The sequence below is a fragment of the Cajanus cajan genome, chromosome 1 (genome assembly GCF_000230855.2).
Source record: "Cajanus cajan strain Asha chromosome 1, NIPB_CcT2T_4, whole genome shotgun sequence".
Taxonomy (NCBI): domain Eukaryota; kingdom Viridiplantae; phylum Streptophyta; class Magnoliopsida; order Fabales; family Fabaceae; genus Cajanus; species Cajanus cajan.
This window is the reverse complement of record NC_138517.1, coordinates 10,568,315-10,589,715: the sequence shown is the minus strand read 5'-3', so window position 1 is coordinate 10,589,715 and position 21,401 is coordinate 10,568,315. Positions and strand designations below refer to the sequence as shown.

Below are 21,401 nucleotides of genomic sequence, written 5' to 3'. Positions count from 1 at the left end.
AATTAATATATGATATATTTTTGTGAAATAACCATTAATTTAAATTTATGTAACAAAGTATCATATAACTTTTAAACTTTGAAAAAATGTGTATATTTTATTAAAAACTTTTAATTTAACTGTTTGATTGTTGAAAGTTAATGTAAACTATGAATTATTTAGTATCAAGAGTTACTCCTATAATAGGTATTCACTTCTTAGTATTAAATAACTTATGGTTTACATTGATTTTGAATGATCCAACACTTATAAAGTTGAAAGTTTCTCCTTTAAAAAAAAGTTAAAAGTCCCTATCAAATTGATGAAGTTTACAAATTTCTATAAAAAATATTTGACCTCAAAATTCTATAAAATTTTAAAATTATTTAATACATTAATTCAAATTCAAATTAACATATATTCGTAAGAGTTACTCTTACATTGTAATTGGTTGTGATGAGAGAAATAAGTGAGAAATATGGTGAAAAAATAAAAAAGAGAGAAATAAGTGAGTAAAAATAGGTAAGAAATATGATAAAAATAAAATTATTTGGTTTGAGAGAAATAAGTAAGAAATAAAAAAGAAATAATATTATAAAGATATTTGATTTGAATGACAAAAATAAAAAAATTATAATTAAATAACAATATCAACCTTTAAGTTATGTATCCAATAAAATTATTGTTTATTTTAATAAGCAACATGTTAATTTGAATAAAACAATGTTTTCGAAGTGGTTTATTCAAACAAACAAGTCATTTATTCGAATAAAATTTCAAAATATAAGAACTTATTCAAATAACAAACAAATCACATTCCAATAAAGTAAGTCATTTAAATAAAATAAATATATTCAAATAAAAACACCAAATTTAAATAAATTATCCTCTTATTCAAATACCAAACAAATTATTTGAATAAAAATTACCATACATTTGAATAAAGGGATCCACATTTTAAAGAATAGCAGTGTAAATACAAAATAACCTCAATCTCTCCTCCTATTTTCACTCATTTTTGCAGAAAAATATAAAATCGTAAGTTTTATGTATGTAAAAATTTTTCTCTAATTTATCTCTTGCTAAACAAGCCAACAAAATTATGTCTTCCCATCTATTATTATAGTCTCCCGTTATTTGCTTTGTATCTTTTTCGTAAAAAACATAATGTTAGAATATAGTAAAAAGATTATTATTATATTTATTAATTATATAAAAATATTTTATTGTAAAAATAAAATATTTGACTATAAGGATTGATGAAAAGAAATTATACATCTTTATTAAAAAAAATTAATAAATATGGAAATAAAATATATTTTAGCGAAAAATATAAGAGCGAGAAAAAAGCAAAGAAGAAAAAATAGTGGGCATCGCAGCGACTGCAAGGAAACCCGAAACCCGAAACCCTGCCTCCACCTCCTCTTGGCCGTTCCATAGCAATCACAGACACTCTACTCACTAACAATGGCGACGCGTGACGGCGGCATGAAGTCGACGTTAATAAACGGCGTCAAGATGTACACCATAGCGTCGCAGCAACCATCGCTCGCTTCCTGGCTCCCCTCTAAGAAGCAGCAATCTCATCGCAACGTCAAAAGTAACTAACCTCTCACCTCTTCTCATTCATTCATTCATTCATTCATTCATTCATTCATTCATTCATTCATTCATTTTTCTTCTTCTTCGTCTTCTCTCACACGCTTCCTCCTTCTCCTTTCAGGTTACACGCAGAACCTTCAACTTCTCGAGGACTTGCGCTTCACCACCGCCGCCACCAAAATCAAGGCCACTCCCAACGCCGAGTATATCATAGCTTCCGGCATTTACCCGCCGCAAGTCAAGGTCTACGAGGTCAGGGAGCTAGGCTTGAAGTTCGAACGCCACTTGGATTCCGAGATTGTTGATTTTCAGGTACTCCATAACTAACCTCGATAAAAATTTAGGTTTATATGTTCCGCTTGTTGCTAAGCCTCACTTTATCTATATCTACATTCGTTCATATTTTCTCTGCGTTTGTAAATTCTAAGCTATTTTATAGTTACAGAGGAACTGCGTAGCTTCAATTCAAATTAAATGTTAGGTTTATTATATAACAGTTCCAGTAGTTGTTGTGCTTCGTTATATTTATGTTTACATTCATTGATAGTGTCTTTCGGTTTGTAAATTGTAAGCGGTCTATTAAAGAGGGATTGCTTGGTTGAGGTTGAGGTAGCTGCAACCGCATAGCTTCAATTGAAATAGAAAGTTAGGTTTATATTCCATAATTTCAATAATTGTTGTGCTTCATTTTGTTTGTTTACATTAGAATGTTTTCTTTGCGTGTAACTTGTAAGCGATCTTTTACCAAGGGTTTGGTTGTTTGAGGTAACTGTGTAGCTTTAATTGAAATAGGATTGTGGAAGAGATAGGTTTATTTTCCCATGATTTTTGTGCTTCCTTTTGTTTATGTTTACAACTTTACCCTGCTTAATGTTTTTGTTGTCTTTGTGAGCTGTAAGCAATCTTTTACAGAGGGATTGGTTGGTTGAGGTAACTTATTAATTTTGCTGGTATAGGTTCTGTCAGATGACTATTCGAAAATTGCATTTTTATGTGCTGATCGCTCTGTTAATCTGCACGCAAAATATGGAAAGCACTACAGTTTGCGGATTCCAAGGTTTTTTCTCTAGGCTTTATGTGTATTGGTTGCTCTTGGGGTTTAATGCGTGATTTGTGCTGAAAAATGGTTGTTCATTGTTGTCATTTGGTAGGATGGGGAGGGATATTGCTTATGACTGCTGGTCTTGTGACTTGCTTTGTGCGGCTTCGTCCCCAGATCTGTACAGAATTAATTTAGAGCAGGTGTTTAGCCTATAACTTTCTGTTTTGATAACATTTTTAGTAGTGTGTAGATACCTTTTTTATATTGGTCGAGTTTTGGGGAAAAAATACGTAAACTGGAAAGCTGCTTTCTCTGACTTGTCAGGGGCGATTTCTCTCCTCACTTACCACACAGTCCCCTGCATTGAATGTAGTATGTCGAAGGTAATTACCGGAACTTAAATATTGATTTACCCTGCTTTATTTTCTTCAATTGTTAAAGCTTAGCATATTTTGTTTATGTACCTTGCAATTATGTATTAAAGCACTGGAATTGAATCTTGTCTTAATTTTAGTAAGCTTCATGGATTAGTTGCCTGTGGTGGAGAAGATGGTGCTGTGGAATGCTTTGACATGCGTGTGAGATCCTCAGTTGGTAGAATTGATGCTGTTGGACCTAGTGGTGATGTTGACCAGGTAGCATTTCTTCTCTCTCACAGTAGCATATTTCAAGGCATTAGAATATTGTGAGAATGGATTAAGATTTTTTTTTATATTTGATGTGCTTGAGCTGTTGTTATAAGGGAAAAATCATGTATGTGACCTGCTGCCCATCTATTTATGCACACAAGTTTCAAATGGGCAGGACAAAATATCCCTTCCTCGTTTCCATATCATAATCAAAATTGAGGTTATAGATTTCTTGGTAAATTTTGTTGTGCAATTAACATCTTTATTATTAATCTTTCCATATTTGTAGGAGGTCACTGCATTGGAGTTTGAGGGAGACGGCGGTTTCATAATGGCTGTTGGAAGTAGTGCTGGAAAGGTATGATGCTACTTACTTGATAGATTGTATGACTTGTGTCGTTATTGGGACAGTTGTGGCAAATTTTGTAGTACTTTCACTGCCCTCTTTGTGATTGAGTTGAACATAGTCTCGACTATATATATATAAGATTGTAAGGAAAGCTTGTATTCATCCCATGATATAGTTTTGCAAATGTGGATGTATACAATTAAGACCAAGCCGGGCTTATGGGCCAACTCTTCCAAAAGCTGAATCTATCAAGTGGAGTTCCATGAATGGTTTTATATCTTTGACAAGGAATTCTACAACATACATTATACTCCATACATTCTTCAGTGACATAAAATAGACATACAGAAACCCCCAATAGTCGAAGTGTGTGGCTTGAAGTTACCTCGTAATGTGCAATGGCCTATTGAGTTTGAGGTGTGGATAATGTGTAGGCCTACTATACCTAGTGCTGAAATTTGATTTTGTAATGAGCAATAAGGGGCACCAAAAATCAAATATTCACAATTTCATCTTTTCTGATTTTGATACCATGTCAAGCACTAAGTCGTATAAAAACTTTAGTTGTTAATTGGAAGTCCAAGAATGGTTTGATATCACTTAACAGGAGGTTTATTACTGGGCCCAAAGAGTAGTTGGATTTTAAAGTGACAGAAGATAAGCTATTGCCTTTTACATGATCCCTAGTTTATTTATATGCTAATGACTAAACCTCAGAGGGTATTAGCTGGTTTAAAAAGTAAACACAAATTGTAGGTAGGACATACTTCTTGTGGCAGCATAGAAGAGGTAGTAGTTTTCTGTATTTTTTTCTAAATGCTATTTATAAGGCAAATCTTTATCACTTCTAGCAGAAAAGGCTCTCCTTGAATCCTGGTGGGAACACAATTTTACTTTCTTAACAAAATTTCCATGTGTATGTTCCCCCTTGAACCTGGATATTTATACAAAATGTAGGTAGGACATACTACTTGTATGAAAATGACTAAACCTCAGAGGGTAGGTAGCTGATTTAAAAAGTAAATACAAAATGTAGGTAGGACATACTGCTTGTGGCAGCATAGAGGACAGAGTAGTTTTCTGTATTTTTTTCTAAATGCTAATTATAAGGCAAATCTTTATCACTTTTAGCAGAAAAGAGGCTCTCCTTGAGTCCTGGTGGAACACAATTTTACTTTTTTAACAAAATTTTCATGTGTATGTTTCCCCTTGAACCTGGATATTTATACATTTAATATTGCATATGCAGGTCCTCATCTATGATCTGCGCTCGTCACATCCCATACGAATACAGGATCATATGTAAGTTGACATCCTCATTTGAAAAATTTATGTTTGTATTAAAAATACATATATCTTTAATTATTGGTGGGTTAAAAATTGTCTTACAGGTATGGCAGTTCAATATTGGATATTAAGTGGCATCGTACTCTTAACTATGAACAACCAATGCTGATTACCAGTGATAATCATGTTGTTAGGATATGGGATCCTGAAACGGTAGAGAATTGGCTCCTACTCTCATATTTCAGATTAATAGTTCAACTGTTTTTCTCCATATTGATCTGTACGCCCGCGTCATGTTTATTTTCATTCATTAAAATTGTGCTTTGTAGTGTCTGTTTTGCATAGGAGAAAGAGTGATCAATAATATTTATTGCGTGTCTTGATTGATTTCAAGAATTCAATTGTGATATGTTGGGACAGCTACGTTCTATATTTTGGAGATAGTCTTTACCAAAATTATCTTAAGGTGTTTTTTCAGCAAATTTCTCCAATCTTTAATTGGTTGGATAAATACGAAAGTTTATTTTTGCCAATTGAAAATGATTTAAATTTATAATAATATTCTATTTATTACCTTCTTATTGTTCACTTGTTAGTCATCACTAAAGAGCTTTTCTTGATAATATGCTTTTGCAATATCTAAACTAAATTGTAAGTGCATAAATATTAATATTATTTTTCAATGAGAACAGAATCTCTTGTTCCTAAACATTTTGGTAATAACTGCATTTAGATTGTATTTTTCATCAGCGTGGGTGTGTGATTAATCAATCTGTTTCCAGGGAGAAGGCTTGACTAGCATTGAGCCAGCAACAGGAACAATAAATGATGTGTGTACATTTCCTGGTAGTGGCTTGATATTGCTGGCCTTGGACTGTAGCCAAATACCATCTTACTTCATACCCTCGCTTGGACCTGCTCCAAAGTGGTGTTCTTCCCTAGAGAATTTCACTGTATGTTCTTATTATTTTGATTATTAGATTTCTGGTCTAGTTATCTTTGTTGTGATATTATAACTATTTTTACAGGAGGAGCTAGACAATAGTGGACAAACAACTATTTATGATCACTACAAATTTTTGACAAAGGAGGAGCTTGAGAGGTTAAATTTGACCAACCTGATTGGCACCAATCTACTTAGAGCCTACATGCATGGGTTCTTTATTAATCATGCATTATACAAAAAGGTTCGTTCTCCTTGACATATTTTCTTATTTACATGTATGTCTTGAGTTATTGAAAAGCTGATATCTTTTCTTCCCTCAAGAGCCTAACTGAATGTTTTACATTTCTAGTTTTTCGGTGAATTTTTTGATCATGTTAAATTAGTAAACGAAAAACTGTTTAATTTACTAGCTTAGTGGAAAAAGACACAGAGTAATTGGCATCTTATGTGTCAAAACATTTAAGAACTGGAGCAAGCTTCATGATGGTGATCCTTTACTTGCCTATATCTCATTTTAATTTATTGCTGTAAGCCATGTATAATTTTACATTGTAAACTGGCTAATTTCCTTTGGAATAACATGTTTGGTATGTTGGATGAACATTGAGTGCTTTCCTTATTGGAGCAGTTTTTCTTGGTTCGTCCCATGCCTTCGGTAGAAAAAGGAGGCCAAATTGTGTCGGTGTGTGGTATGTCTATGGTGTATTGGTTGGAGGGAGATGCTCACATTTTCAAAAATGTCTCTTTGCCCTTAAAATTTGATTTTGCATGGGGCTGTGTTTGTGACTTCTAAGTTCTATCTGATGCTTTGCGCGTAGCTGTTTCAAGGAAGTTTACTTTTCTTGTATGCAAAAAGACTAGATATCTAGATTTTTTCCTTCGTTGTGTTTTGCCTTTTCTGTTTTGGAGGATATCTGATCCTCTGCTTAGTTGTACTTTCTTTGTTTCTCATATATATATATATATATATATATATATATATATATATATATATATATGTTACCTAGATTCCGTTTTTATCGTATCTTGATGCATCTATTTTTTTATAGGCGAAAGCGCTGGCAGATCCTTTTGAATATGAAGCTTATATTGAACAGCAGAAACGAGAAAAGATGGAAGCTGAGCGCGCCTCACGAATCACGGTAGAATCTATTCCTTCACTAATCATTTTTGTTTTCTTTTCATATTTTACATAGGTAAGGGTGATCGAATGATGTTGGTTGGAATATTAATCCATTGCAATGCCTGAATCATTCTCCTCGCAGGTCAGGAAAAAATTGCCCAAAGTTAATCGGGCTCTTGCAGCTCGCCTCCTAGAAAGTGAAGAAGCTGAAAATGAGAAGAGAGGTGATGATGATGAGGAAGAAGAACCTAAAAAGGCATCTAAGAAAAAGAAAGGGCTTAGCATGCAAGATCTTCAAGATGAGCGATTTAAAGCGATATTTACAAATAAGGTACTGTAATCTGAAATCTGCTATTTGTTTGTCTTTTTAATGGCTTTATCCTATCTTGTCGGTCCTATTATTCAACAAGTTTCAAGATACTTCTCACAGCTGGAAGCTGGCTACATTTAAACATGTTATCTTTCCACCATCCTCAATGGCTTTAATTGGATTTAAAGCACACACGTATCGTGATTAATGATGTATCCAAATTTTGGCATCCAGATATATATCATTGTTGGACTGATCTTTTCAGCCCACAGTTGAGCATATCATTTTAAATTTCTTGTGGATGCTCAATGTAAATTTATTCATACTAAAACTGCTGATCACAAATTTCAAATTCTACTCCAGCATAAATATATATTTGAATGCAAATGACGGGAAATTTTGTGGATCCATGTAATTTGATTGTTATGACTGCTTTTTCTTTAAATGAAACATATTCTCTTTCTTACAGTTATACAACTTATTCGGTTTCAGGATTTTGAGATTAAGGATTCTTCGCAAGAATATCTGGCCTTACATCCCATGGGTTCTAAGAAGCAAACTTCCTTGTTAAAGGAACATTTTGAACCTATCATGTCAGATGATGATCAAAGTCTAGGTGATTCTGATGCATCAACATCCTCTCAGGATGAACTTACGAATGGAATGAAAGAGAAAGCTCGGGTTCCAAGGTGAGAATCTGTTACCATTTTTTAAGGTTTGGTTTCTCTCTTTATGATGGTAAATAGGGTGCTCTGTTAGGATTTGGAGCATTTTATCAAAATTTCTATAATCAATGACATTTTCTTTATGAGATTTGATAAAATATTGGTCGCATGTGTATGAAATATGGAGTTGTTTATTTTGTTGTATATCTTTTAATTATTAATTACTGATGCATTTTTACATAATATGCAGAATGTATGAAATTAAGAATGAGCAGCATGCAGAAGCATTCTGGAGCCAAAAATCACTTGCAGGGGAGGACTCACTTCCTATAGGAGACAGAGTGGCAGCTCTCAAAGATGACCATCAATCTTCTCATGTTCCAAATGGTGTTAAGCAGGGTCCAGGAGGATCACGGGAAATCACTTTCACCACAAGAAGCTCAGCTAAGTACAAGGAAGACGAGGAAGAACCCAGGAAAAAGAGGGGAGTTCAATCCTTGGGGCTTAAGCCTAACAAACCAGTGTTTCGTGGTCAAGGGAGAGGAGGAGGGAGAGGGAAACGTGGGAATGGAAGAAGGGGACGTGGACGTCGATAATGACCATTTACATAATCTAATTGGAATTAGATTCTTCCTTTGATCTTTATGGCTCAGTTTTCCATCCATGTATGGTCCTGTGGGCTCTGAAGGCGCCCAGGGAAGACATGGCTGCAGGGCCTCGTGATCTTTGATGCATCGTGTGTAGCCTAGCATCTTAAACTGTTCAATTATTATTTACAATTGTGTTCTTTCCCCCCTATTTTTGGATGCTCAGTCAACATTAACTATTGTGTGGAACCTACCTTAAATTGTTACAGTTTTGTTTTTTCAAAAAACAAGGAAAGGGGAAGAGGTATGAGTAATCAAATGTTAATCATAGGGATTTAGCTCCCTTCAAATGAGATTATAACACAATTTGTTATCTTCATCAAAACTTGGATTGATGCATTAAATCACCCACTACGTACATTCTGGCACAACATATAACTTATCGGCGAGAATAGAAAAGGCTTTTAAGTTTATGATATTATTTATTCAGTAAGGGTAGGAGTATGTGTAATTTTAGTTTTCTTTTGTGTATAATATAATTTTGGTATATATTGTAAATAATGGGGTTAGCCAAGTGGTTTTTTTAATAGCCTTGAAGTGATCGAGTAGGTTCGGATGTGAATTTATGTAGTTGGTTAATGCTAGTGTGACATCTGGCGGGTAAAAGTGGGGTGAAGAAATTTACTAAGGTGAAATTGGTTTAGAAAAGAAAAAAAAATGAAGTAATTTTTAAAGTTATTTGGTTATGTAAAAAATAGAAGAAAAAAGAGATCTGTAAATAGAATGACAAATATGCAAATGAAAAAAATGTAAAATAAAGATATTTTGGTTTTTATACTTATTTAATTTTGTCTTATTCTCTTTTTTTACAAATTAAATTTTAGTTTGTGTATTGTACAGATTGAATATGTATTATATATAACAAAAATTTATAATAAATTATGTTTCACATAAATATTGTTTGAATATATACATCATGTTTAAGTTTATATAAATAAGTATTTTAAACATATAACTTATATTTTAGATTTAAGATAAATAAATAATATTATAGTACAAAGTTATTTTTTATTTATTAATAATTTATTTTAAAATATTAATATTTAATGTATAAATAATTACGATAAATAAAAATTGAATCAAATAAGTTAAAAAAAAAACTTAAAAACTCTTTTCTATTAGAAATTTTTTTAAAAATATTCTCACGTTTAACATTCTCGCTTACATAAAGGTCGATAAATAAAAATGAAATTAAAAAACTCTAAAAATTTCTTCATTGAAGAGATTTTTTTTATAATGATTATCGTGTAAGATATCTATTTGCGTTTTATACATAGGGATTCATAAAAAAGAATGATATTTTAGGAGTCTGGCTAATTGTTTTCTTCCATTCCTTATTTTGTGCATTGTATATTTGTATTCAACATTTTAGTCGCTTAAGTAATGGTATATTTTTCTTCTCCTACCAAATAAAGTCTAATACAAAGTAACAAGTTGTATATATTCACATTTAACAAAACTCATAACGAGAAGACGTGTATCAACTTGTAAAAAGTTATTTTAATTTAATATGTAATTTTAAGTTTGAGTTTTAAAACTGTGAGTGCACAAGGCTATTGCTTAAGCTGTGTAAATTAGGAAAACAAATAACCTTGGCATGTCATCACATTTTAGAATAATTAATATCATCGAGAAATAGTATAGTATTTGAATTTGACTCCCTGCGATGAAGTATATTTTATAAGATAAAATATTTATAAGAAAATCAATGATATAATAGACATGGGTGGCATCTCAATCACCGTGAAGCTTGAATTCTTCAGATTTCGACTTCCTTAATTGGGTTCTCAACTTCACGTAGCTTCCCAAATAATGCAAGGGTCTTCCTTGATCATAACTTTAAAATGTTGGGAACAAATAAAATTATTTTTTTCTTTAAGAGAGAATACACAAAAATATCATAAAAAATTAAAAAAAATTAAAAAAAAGATTATATAAAATTTATTTAACATAATTTAATTTCTCATACTTACGATCATAAAGATATTCATTAACTTAAAATATTATATATATATATATATATTACACAACTTAATAACTTTTAATTAAATATGAACTTTATCGGTTCAACCATTAAATTATAAATTCATAATATCTTATATATTTTTATCAAATTTTGTTAAAATTAAACAACAATTTGAAAGTAATTAAAGTATTTGTATTTTATTATATTTTAAAATGTATATATTACGTTAATTTTGTTCTATAGAAATGAAGTATTAAATTATTTTCGATTAATATAAAATTTTGTATATGTATGATCTATGTGTGTGTATTTTTTTTTGAAAATCTTTCTTTTAAATTTTATGGATGAAATTTAAAAAAATTTCTTCACAAGTTTTATAAATAAAAGTTTTCACAAAAGATTTATGGCAAAACTATGAAGTCATATAAATGTAGAGTCATTTTGAGACAACAAAAAGAAGAGATATGTTGTAAAATTTCTATAAGTAGCTTGTTGGGAGGTACCATGCATTAATAGTCATGTTCCATCCGTCCCTGTAAAAAGTACCTCCCATGTTTCATTTTTACCATCCTAAAATTGTTTTTCCTCAGTTAGAAGTTAGAGTGTGTCAAAGTGAGTGTATTATATTATTATAAGAGAGAGTGTTATTATTTTCTCCTTGTATTTAGAGAGAAATTGTAATTTCTCAAAAATATTTCTCTAATTTTTACTTGTGATTTTGCATCTCTTGTTTTAGTTGAGGGTTATTATTTTGTTACTATGGTATTCAAAAGAAATTTAGCAAAGCTTCTTTCACAAATTTTTTTGATAAAATTTGATGTCTCATTCACAAGTTTACTAGTAAAATTTGATAAACTTTCCTTTATAAGTTTTTTTATCTCATTTAAGATGACTTCTTCTATAAATCAGGTAATTTTTTTTATCTAAAGAGTCTTTATTTATTGTCTAGTCTTAAAAAAGATAAACAAATTCTTAAAATTATTACAAATATTTTAATTCTAAACATTAAACAATATCTTACTAAATTAAACAATATCTTAAAAATTTAAATTGTCCCATCATAAAATGACAATTAACCAAACGAATTGTTTAATCCATAAACTTAAAAACATATTGAAATTTGGATATAGGTATTAATTTGGCGCGTAACGTGATTCACAGCTATATGACTTGAAAACAACATGAATGTATGATCTCTCTTTCTCTCTATTTTTTTTTATTTTTATTTTTTGCACAAAGGGTCTGTAATAAATACTCCACAAGGTGAAGAAAGACCATTGATGAGACGAGGAAAGAAAAAAGAAACTATAGGACTGTATCATAGATTATGAAATGTTCGTATATGTATACAATTTATGAGAAACGTTTTGTGCAATACCAAAGTTGTTATGTTATATGCTAATCTAATAATTTAATGCTGGCACAATGGGCAGTTATGTGTCATGTAAGAGAGACTATATATGTGAAGTGTACACAACTTGTGTTGGAGAATGAATACTTCCGAATATGATGAAACCTAGCTAGAGGCTACATAATATAAAAATGTGTCATATCTATTGCTGGTATGGTTAGTGCACACCTCAAGTTCGGCATTATTATTGCTGACTTTTGATAAAAATGACATGACCATTCTTGAATGTTTAGACAGCTACAATTCTATATCATGTTATTGGACTTAAACTTGGTAAAAATTTGTTTGATATGAAGAATAAAATAAGTTATATGATATGAACCGACGATAACAAGGTTGTTTTCCTATGTCATGTCATAATAATAAAATGATGAAGAAAGGTGTATAGGAGGAATACAGAAACTAGCACTGCGATAGAGAACCCTAAATGAATGTCAATATCAAACCTAGGAAAGGGTTTGCGTGATGATACCATTCCTCACGGTTTAACATTTTCCCCCTTTTGTCTTTCTAAGATTTTAGAAGAAAATGGTCGGTCCATAGTTCAATTATGTCTTGGATTTGTTTAATATAAATATCATGTGTTGGGGCTATGAATTTGACACTTGTATATCTCGTAACATTTTTTAGTATAATATTACTACAATCATTCATTGGGAGCAATAATTTACTACCAAATTTGGAAAAATAGTCAACTCCTAACATGAATGGAGTCACACTTTCCACATCAAAGCCATCATCTTGTGTCTAAAAAAAATGGAAACCCGTGATCTAATTCATAGAAAATTTAACATATATATATATATATATATATATATATATATATATATAAAATTAAATAATATTAGTGTAATTTTTATTATCGACTATATTACTTAATAATTTTATATTAAATATTTTTTAAAATAATTTATCTTTAAATTAAAAGTTTATTATTTTTATATTATATATATATACAAAATTTTATAATAATGCTAAACGATTTATATCTCATTCATACAGATCAAAATTAATGCAATATATAAATTTTAAAATATATTAAAACATGAATAATTTGATTATATTTTAATTGTTGTTTAATTTTAACAAAATTTAGCATAAATATACAAGGTAATGTGAAATTATAATTTAATGGTTGGATTGACAAAATTCAATTTTAATATAAAGTTATAAGGTAATGTAATAGTTGGTGAAAGTTACACATGTTATTTGCTCCTTCATCTCTATATATATATATATATATATATATATATATATAGATAGATAGAAAGAGAGAGAAGAGATTCGTTTACTTTAGGAGTAAGTCTACCTAGACTTACTCCATTAAATAACTCATGTTCTACATTAAATTCAATGGTCCAACTAGTGAATTTAAAGTTCTTAATGCATAAATTCAATCTACAAATTTTAAAAAAAATTTAAAAACCATTTGATACTTTATTTTATTAATTCAAATCGACAGATAATTATAAAATTATTTTATATATTGATTTAAATTTATGAAACAAAATATCAAATGACTTTCAAATTTTTTTAAAATTTGCAAATTTGATTTATGTTTTAAGACTTTAAATTCAACAGTTGAATCGTTAAAATTTAATGTAGAACCATGAGTTATTGAACAGAGTAAGCCTAGATAGACTTACTCTTGGAATAAACGAATCCTTCCTTATATATATATATATAGAGAGAGAGAGAGGAGGATTCAAACGACACCGGTGTAACTTTTACTAAGTGTTACACCCCTCAATAACTTTATATTAAATATGAATTTTGAAAATTCAACTGTTAGATTGAAAGTTCATATCTCTTAGATCATATATATCAAATTTTATATTTAATTTATTAAGATGATTTGATACTTCATTCTCATAAAACAAAATTGACGTAACATATACATTGTAAAATATACTAAAATATGAACACTTTGATTACTTTCAAGTTGTTCAATTTGAACCCTCCTCATATATATATATATATATATATATATATATATATATATAACTCAAATGACAATGAATAAACAAATTTAAAAGGCTTATTTAACCTGCTAAAAATTTATTTAATTTTCTTTTTTAGTTTAAGGCGACCAATGAAACATCATTATCATTTTCGGGAACAAAGTAACTATTTACTTATATATCCTTCTTTCATTCAATGAATTTGGAATTTTGTACCTAAACAAATAAAATTTATCAGTTGTGACGCATGCAGTGTCATGTCATTGTTAGACAAATTTAAAACAAAAATGCTTAATCTACGATAATTCTGGGCATAACATAACTATAACTTTAGCTAAGCCTATGTTAGCTATCATTCAAATGGGATTGTCCCTTACAATGAATTCACTTTGAGGGATAGGATGTTGATTGTTGCACATGGGCAGGTCGAAAGGAGTGCAATGAAAATACTGACAACTTGATATGAAACCCAAACATATATTTATTCAAACTATAATTAAATTGATCAGAATTTGATATGTGACTTTGAATATAAATAAATTATATTAAAAAAAAAAGTATAAAATATATTATGTTGAGAGTGAAATATCCATCTTATATACATTTATGATATTCAATAGATATTAATCATTACTTCAAGCGACAAATATGTTGTATCTATAGGTTATACTATGATTAAAAATAATAATAATAATAATAATAATTAAATAAAATCATGGAGCAAAGTGGGGTCTCAATTCGAATGACTTTACTCAATCACTTTTCCATGTTACTAGGTCAGGTACCACAAGTGCTAGGCAAATTGGTGCAACTAAACTTTAACTTTCACATAGCAGTATGCTATTGAACTTGCCATTGGATTTATTTTATGCTTGGAAACAATACTAGTGGAACAATATGCAATCAAGTATTAGCAAGCACATGGAAACATGCACATGAGACCTCAACCAAATATCAATCATTTCTTCATCCCTATAAATTCCCTTCCTCCTCCCATAACCCTTTCTCTTAATATCTCATGTCTCTCTTTTCTGGCTTTACTCTGGTTTGATATGCCATTTCTATACTTCGGTAGTATTGTAGTAAAAAACCATTGGCAAAGACATAACACAAAAGAGTGCAAAAAGTAGGTATCTCTTTCTTTCTCTGCCTAGATCCCTTTTAGTATCTCTTCTTTCCTTTCAATTTGGTTCTTTCTTTATGTTTGATGAGTATATAATATATTTCATGCAAAGATCATGCAGGGCTTCAAGCTGAAGGAGAGAAAAATCCTGAGAAAGATCTTAAGCATTGATAACTTCAAACAAGAAAATAAAAATCCGAAAAAGGAAAGTTGTAGTTTGAATCAAGCAACAGCAAAATCAAGATGTTTCTATCATCAAACCAAAAAGTATGAGGTTATAATAGTATAAATTCTTAAACAATTGTTCCATGTTACTTTATTCCTGTTCTGGCTTTGTTTAGTATAATATTATACTTCCTCGAATGCAACTCTGATTTGAATATGAATGTGCACTAGGATCTTTGTTGGTTCTTGGAATATTGGAGGCATTACACCACCCAAGAACTTGGACATGGAAGACTGGCTTGACACAAAAAATAGTTCAGCTGATATTTATGTTCTGGGGTAATTTTTTAATGTTATTAGTTTAGATATGTCTTTAATCTCTTAAATATCAAATAATTTTGATTTTGGTTCCTCAAACTTAAAATTAACATTTTTAGTTCCAGTAACTTGAAAGAAACAAAACTTATTTTAGCTCTTTTGTTCAAATATCATTAATGAATATGTGAAATAAAACCCAAGTATTATTGAATCTGTCACACAATTCTTTTTATGAGGTCATTTTTTGTAAAAGCATCATATTATATCCAAGTGATGCTACACAATTGACTTAATTTGTTACTGTGTGTGATTTTGCTAGTGTTAAGACTAAAATAAATTTTTTTGAAATTATAAGGACTTAAAAGATCAATTTTAAATTTGAGAGATCAATAATAAATTTATTATAAATTTGAGAGATTAAAAATATATTTAAGTCTTTGTCTCTTAAGACATATGTGAGAGAATCAAACTACATATGGACTAAACAGTTATATTCCTATCATTTCATTATGTGTGTTATACCAGGTTCCAAGAAATTGTACCTCTAAATGCAACAAATGTATTAGGTCCCCCAAACAGAAAAGTTCCTAGTAAATGGAATTCTCTAATTGGGGCAGCCCTTAACAATAGAACACCAACAAAGGTGGTTCAAGAAGATAAAATAGTTGAACCTCAGAAGATATATCCGTTGAGGGAACACATTTGCACTGAGGGAGAACATGGACGAGAATATTTTCAGTGCATCATAAGCAGGCAAATGGTGGGAATGTTCATTACCATATGGGTTAGATGTGACCTCTATCAAGCTATCAGACACTTGAGTGTCTCATCTGTTGGTTGTGGAATCCTGGGTTGCTTAGGAAACAAGGTCTGTTTTGACATTAACCAAATAAATACATGTTTGAGATTTTAGATACTAGTTTGGAAACATTAATATGATTTCTTAATTCTTTTTTATTTTTCTTAAAATACAGGGTTCAATATCAATTAGATTTTATTTGCATGAAACAAGCTTCTGCTTTATATGTAGTCATCTAGCATCTGGTGGGAAAGAAGTAGACCGAAGACAAAGAAATATTAATGCAACTGATATATTATCCAGAACAATCTTCCCTTCTGGTCCTTTGAATGATATGCCTCAAAAAATTATTGATCATGAGTAAGTATATTCTGAATTTTGTATATTATTGTCGGGAACTATCATTCAAGTTGAAGGAATAAGTCATCAACTAGAAGGCATTTTTTTAAAACAATGAAGATATTCTATCATTATATATTAGAACTGTAACTATTTCCAATTTCCTCAAACATTGATTTTTGGTTTGAAACATTTAATTAATTTTGGATCTGTAAACCATGACACTATTAATATTATCTTCTGTAATAACAAATCCTTGATAAAAAAAACCTGAGCTTTTCTGGGATTGAAACCTGTATGGTGGATAATCAGTTTAGATGAGTTGAACATATTTAATAGAACTTCATCTAAAATAAGTACCTGGTTTCATGCAGCCGAGTAGTCTGGCTAGGCGACTTGAACTACAGGATCTATATGCAAGACTCTGCAACACAATCATTGATCAAGACAAGAGAGTGGGAAACATTGTTGAAACATGATCAGGTAAGGCTCATCATGTTATTTCTAGTTCTTGCATGGTAATATTTTGGATTAATTAATGTTGAGATCTCACATTAATCGGAGATACATCTAATATAGTAATAGTTTTTATAAGGCTTTGACGGTATCTACTTTATCAGTCAATTTTGTGGGATTCAATTAGATTTCAATCCCAAATTTTAAGTTAGTATTAGAGTCTATTTTGAATTTGTTATTAAGCACAAGGAAGTGTGTCTAGATCACACACCAACTAGATATATGACTAATATAATCATGCAGGACTTTAACAATTATTACTTTATAAATTGATTTTATGGAATTGAATTAGATCGTAAGACTAAATTCAAAGTGTTACTTACCACAATTCTTGAAGTTCAAGATTTAAAACCGGTTTAAGGCATTTTATGTTAATTCTTGAATGGCAAAGTTTTTTATCAAATAGTTTAGTTACAATAGTGTTCTAAGATCAAGATTTCAAACTCCATGCAAATTATATATAGCTCAAGATGGAGCTGATGGAGGGCCATGTGTTTCAAGGTTGGCATGAGGGAGCTATAGAGTTTCCACCAACATACAAGTACCAGCCAAATTCTAAAGATTACCAAGCTTGTGATCAGCAGCATGCGAGCAAAAAGAGGCGTTCTCCTGCATGGTAAGCATATATTAAACAATTTGGATCAGTCTCATTTCCCCGAAGAACATGATGGTGTATAAGAAAGAAAAGAAACAAATTTCCTTTAAGAGACATTTGGTACAATGAGACATTAGTTTCTCATATTTGATTTATTATTTAAAAGATAACATTCTTAAGACATTGTTTCCTTGAAATGTCTTTTATATAAATTTATACAAAATTATTCTCATGTGGAGATGAGATGAGATGAGACTTTAAGATTTCTGAGTTACTTTTATTTATACAAATATTTTGATTTTCATGTAACATATATACATATTTCTAAAAATATGTATGACTAAATAAATAGATCTTAATCATTCTTAAAAATCATTATTCACAATATTTATGATTCCTAAAAAAACATGATTACCAACACCTCGTAGGTGATACAGGTTATTACTTTTACATATGATGATATGTTATGAAAACGAGATAACCAAAGTTCCACTTGAAAATCATTCATATGAAGTATGAAGTTTTAGCAAGCATGGGATACTCTAACCACAAGATGGTGGTGCAGGTGTGATAGAATAATATGGTTTGGGAAGGGAATGAAGCAAATCCAATACAACAGGAGTGAATCAAGACTTTCTGATCATAGGCCTGTACGAGCAATGTTCACAGCTGACATTAAGGTCTCAGAGAATTGTATATGACTCAAAATAATTCAAAATCTTACAAAGGCATTTCGTCCAAGAGATTTCAGTTCTAACGGTACCATTTCTCAAATGGGGTTTTAGAATTCTAGGAAGACATGCATATGGTAGCTGCATTCTTTGTGTGACGTGATTATTTGTCTATTGGGATAAGCATTTGTAATTTATTTTTGGTCAGAATTCATAGGAAGCCCCAGCAAGAGTTGTTCTCAATATTTTTTGAAGGGAGAACATGGAGACCTGGAGATGAAGCATAGCAATTTGTTCAAATTCTGTATTACTATGTTATGATACTGCTTAAAATGTATTTTGAACTCATAAGAAACTCGTATTAGGACTTACAAAGGGTATTTTCCAATGTAATGACAAAACAAAAACAGAGCTAAAAAAAAGCACATCAAAGTAATGGAATCCTACTTAGTATTTCATGAAAAATATATTTTTGTTTAAAAAAAGTTGAATTTAAACAGAGGAGTGACTACCATAAAGTTATTGTTAACTCGGAGAATTGGTCTCATAAGTAGTTAAAAATAAAAGAATGTGATCGTGTGCAATTATTGATATGTAGTTAATGAGGTTGTAAGGTTATTAAAATATTTAACACAAGTAGTTAATAATATCATGTAATTATTGAAATATCTAATGGTGATTAATATTATCTCACATGTGGATAATTTTATTCACATAGATAGATTTCATTTGAGCCATTTCACATAGATAGTTTATAAAATTATTATAAAAAAAATCTTATAATAGAGAAAATATCATTTAAGGAGACAAAAGTAATTAAAATTTATTTATATTTAAAAATAAAAAATATTTTTTTTCTTCTTATAATAGAGAATAGTAGAGATGACAAATAAACCCGTACCCGTGGGTAATACCCGAACCCGTCCCGACTTTGACGAGGAATACCCGGTTTGACCGAGTACGGGTACGGGTACGAGTAAAACCCGATAAATTAAACCGGGTACGGGTACGGGTATTGGTATATACATACTCGCCCCGTACCCGTATCCATACCCATACCCGTACCCGATTTAATTATATTAAAAAAATTTAATATTTTATTATGTGTAATTATTTATTATAATGTGAAATATTTATAGTTATATAATTATTAAGAAATCTCTTGATTAAAATAGGAGATAAAGAAATAATCTAATTATAATTATAATATAATAGAAAAATAATTTTAAAATATTATATTTTTTTTTGCAAAAAATAATAATAATTTTTTACGGGTACGGGTATACCCAATACCTGATGGGGACGGGGATGGAGATGAAAATCACATACCCAGTGAATACGGGTATGGATACGGAGATGAGTTTGTCACGGGGACGGGAACGAGTATCATAAAACTCATGCCCGACCTGTCCCGTTGCCATTCCTAGAGAATAAAGATAGTACTAATTTGTTTTTTTAACCAAAATGACAGATTGAGAATTTCACCACTATGGAAGGAATTTCTAAAAATTTCTTGTTTTTTCTTTTTTTTCCAAAAAATCCAAGCTGAATAAAAATAATTTTATATTCCAGCTCGGATTTTCTGAAAAAGAATTAGTGTGCCAATAAAAACAAACGTTTGTGTGCGTTTTCCCCTAGTTTACTAGTTGAATGACATACACGGGACTTTTTGACCAAACTGGGGTCCTTTTACAAGTTTATTACGTAAATGAGGCTCTTTTGAAAGTATTTACGCCTTTGGGGCTGTTTACAACGGTGTCGCTATGGGCCATAGCGACACCAATAACACGTGGCATTTTTGTAACTCCAGAGAAGCCATGAAAGCCATATTGATGAAGTTGTTGCAGCCCATAGCGACACTCACAGCTTGAATGAAGTCGCTATAGCCCATAGCGCCCCATATTTTAAATTTAAAAACAAAAAAATCAAAAAATATATTAAATAAAGAAATTAATAGAAAAATAAATTTATAAAATTGTAATTAAAATTTATATGATAATGTAAAATAAAATAATTAAAAAAATAATATAATTCATAATTTAAAAAAATAAAAACGTCAAAATAAGTGGCGCTATGGCCTATAGTGACTGTGTGTCGCTATAGACCATAGCGCCACTATTATAAATACATAAAAATAAATAAATATATATATATATATATTAAATAAAGAAATTAATGGAAAAATAAGTTTATAAATAGTAACTAAATTTATATGATAATATAAAATAAAATAATTAAAAAAATAATATAGTTCATAATTTAAAAAAATAAAAAGGTCAAAATAAGTGGCGCTGTGTATCGCTATAGGCCATAGCGCCACTATTATAAATACATAAAAATAAATAAATATATATATATATATATATTAAATAAAGAAATTAATGGAAAAATAATTTTATAAATAGTAATTAAAATTTATATGATAATATAAAACAATAGAATTAAATAAATAATATAGTTAATAATTTAAAAAAAAAAAAAAAAACTTCAAATATAGTGCCGTTATGGCCTATAGCGACACAGAGTCGTTATAGCCCATAGCGACACTGATGGTAGTTGAAAAATTGATTACAGTGGCCACGTGTCATTTAATTTAATAACGTGTTATTTAAATTTATTTTTTAAAAATTTTATTAAATTTTTAATTGAATTAAATTATTTCTGTGTAATTTATCTTTATTTTAAAAATAATGATATTTAAAATTTAAATTGATTTAATTTAATTCTGTGTAATTTAAATTGATTTCAAAATTAATTTTATTTAAATCTGTGTTATTTATATTTAATTAAAAAATAGTTTTATTTAAATTATGAATTGATTTAATTTATTTCTGTGTACAATTTATTTATATTGAAAATAATGATATTTAAATTTAAAATTGAATTAATTCATTTTTGTGTAATTTATATATTTTTAAAAATAATTTTATTTTAATTTAAAATTGATTTAATTTAAAA

At 29.8% G+C, this 21,401-nt stretch overlaps 2 protein-coding genes across 4 annotated transcripts; both read left to right on the top strand.

Annotated features, from left to right (window-relative positions):
- The first annotated feature begins 1,331 nt into the window (after positions 1 to 1,331).
- EDA7 (embryo sac development arrest 7) lies at positions 1,332 to 8,904 on the top strand. Its single transcript, XM_020384841.3, has 15 exons — positions 1,332 to 1,579; positions 1,703 to 1,893; positions 2,538 to 2,638; positions 2,733 to 2,823; positions 2,948 to 3,006; positions 3,138 to 3,258; positions 3,542 to 3,610; positions 4,851 to 4,903; positions 4,993 to 5,101; positions 5,671 to 5,841; positions 5,917 to 6,075; positions 6,884 to 6,976; positions 7,100 to 7,288; positions 7,760 to 7,956; positions 8,183 to 8,904. Exons 1-15 carry the CDS (start codon positions 1,447 to 1,449, stop codon positions 8,526 to 8,528), a joined length of 2,082 nt encoding a protein of 693 aa, XP_020240430.1. The 5' UTR covers positions 1,332 to 1,446; the 3' UTR covers positions 8,529 to 8,904.
- A 5,810-nt stretch (positions 8,905 to 14,714) lies between these two features.
- Positions 14,715 to 18,982, top strand: LOC109819201 (type IV inositol polyphosphate 5-phosphatase 9). Of its 3 annotated transcripts, none has more exons than XM_020384835.3 (8): positions 14,715 to 15,043; positions 15,153 to 15,307; positions 15,437 to 15,544; positions 16,049 to 16,391; positions 16,498 to 16,682; positions 17,036 to 17,144; positions 17,642 to 17,793; positions 18,338 to 18,981. In XM_020384835.3, exons 2-8 carry the CDS (start codon positions 15,156 to 15,158, stop codon positions 18,471 to 18,473), a joined length of 1,185 nt encoding a protein of 394 aa, XP_020240424.1. In that variant the 5' UTR covers positions 14,715 to 15,043; positions 15,153 to 15,155; the 3' UTR covers positions 18,474 to 18,981. The 3 variants fall into 3 exon arrangements, with proteins under 3 accessions (XP_020240424.1, XP_020240427.1, XP_020240428.1); XM_020384838.3 differs by having other exon boundaries at positions 14,716 to 15,043; positions 15,162 to 15,307; positions 18,338 to 18,982; XM_020384839.3 differs by having other exon boundaries at positions 14,716 to 15,047; positions 15,162 to 15,307; positions 18,338 to 18,982.
- The last annotated feature ends 2,419 nt before the right edge of the window (positions 18,983 to 21,401 follow it).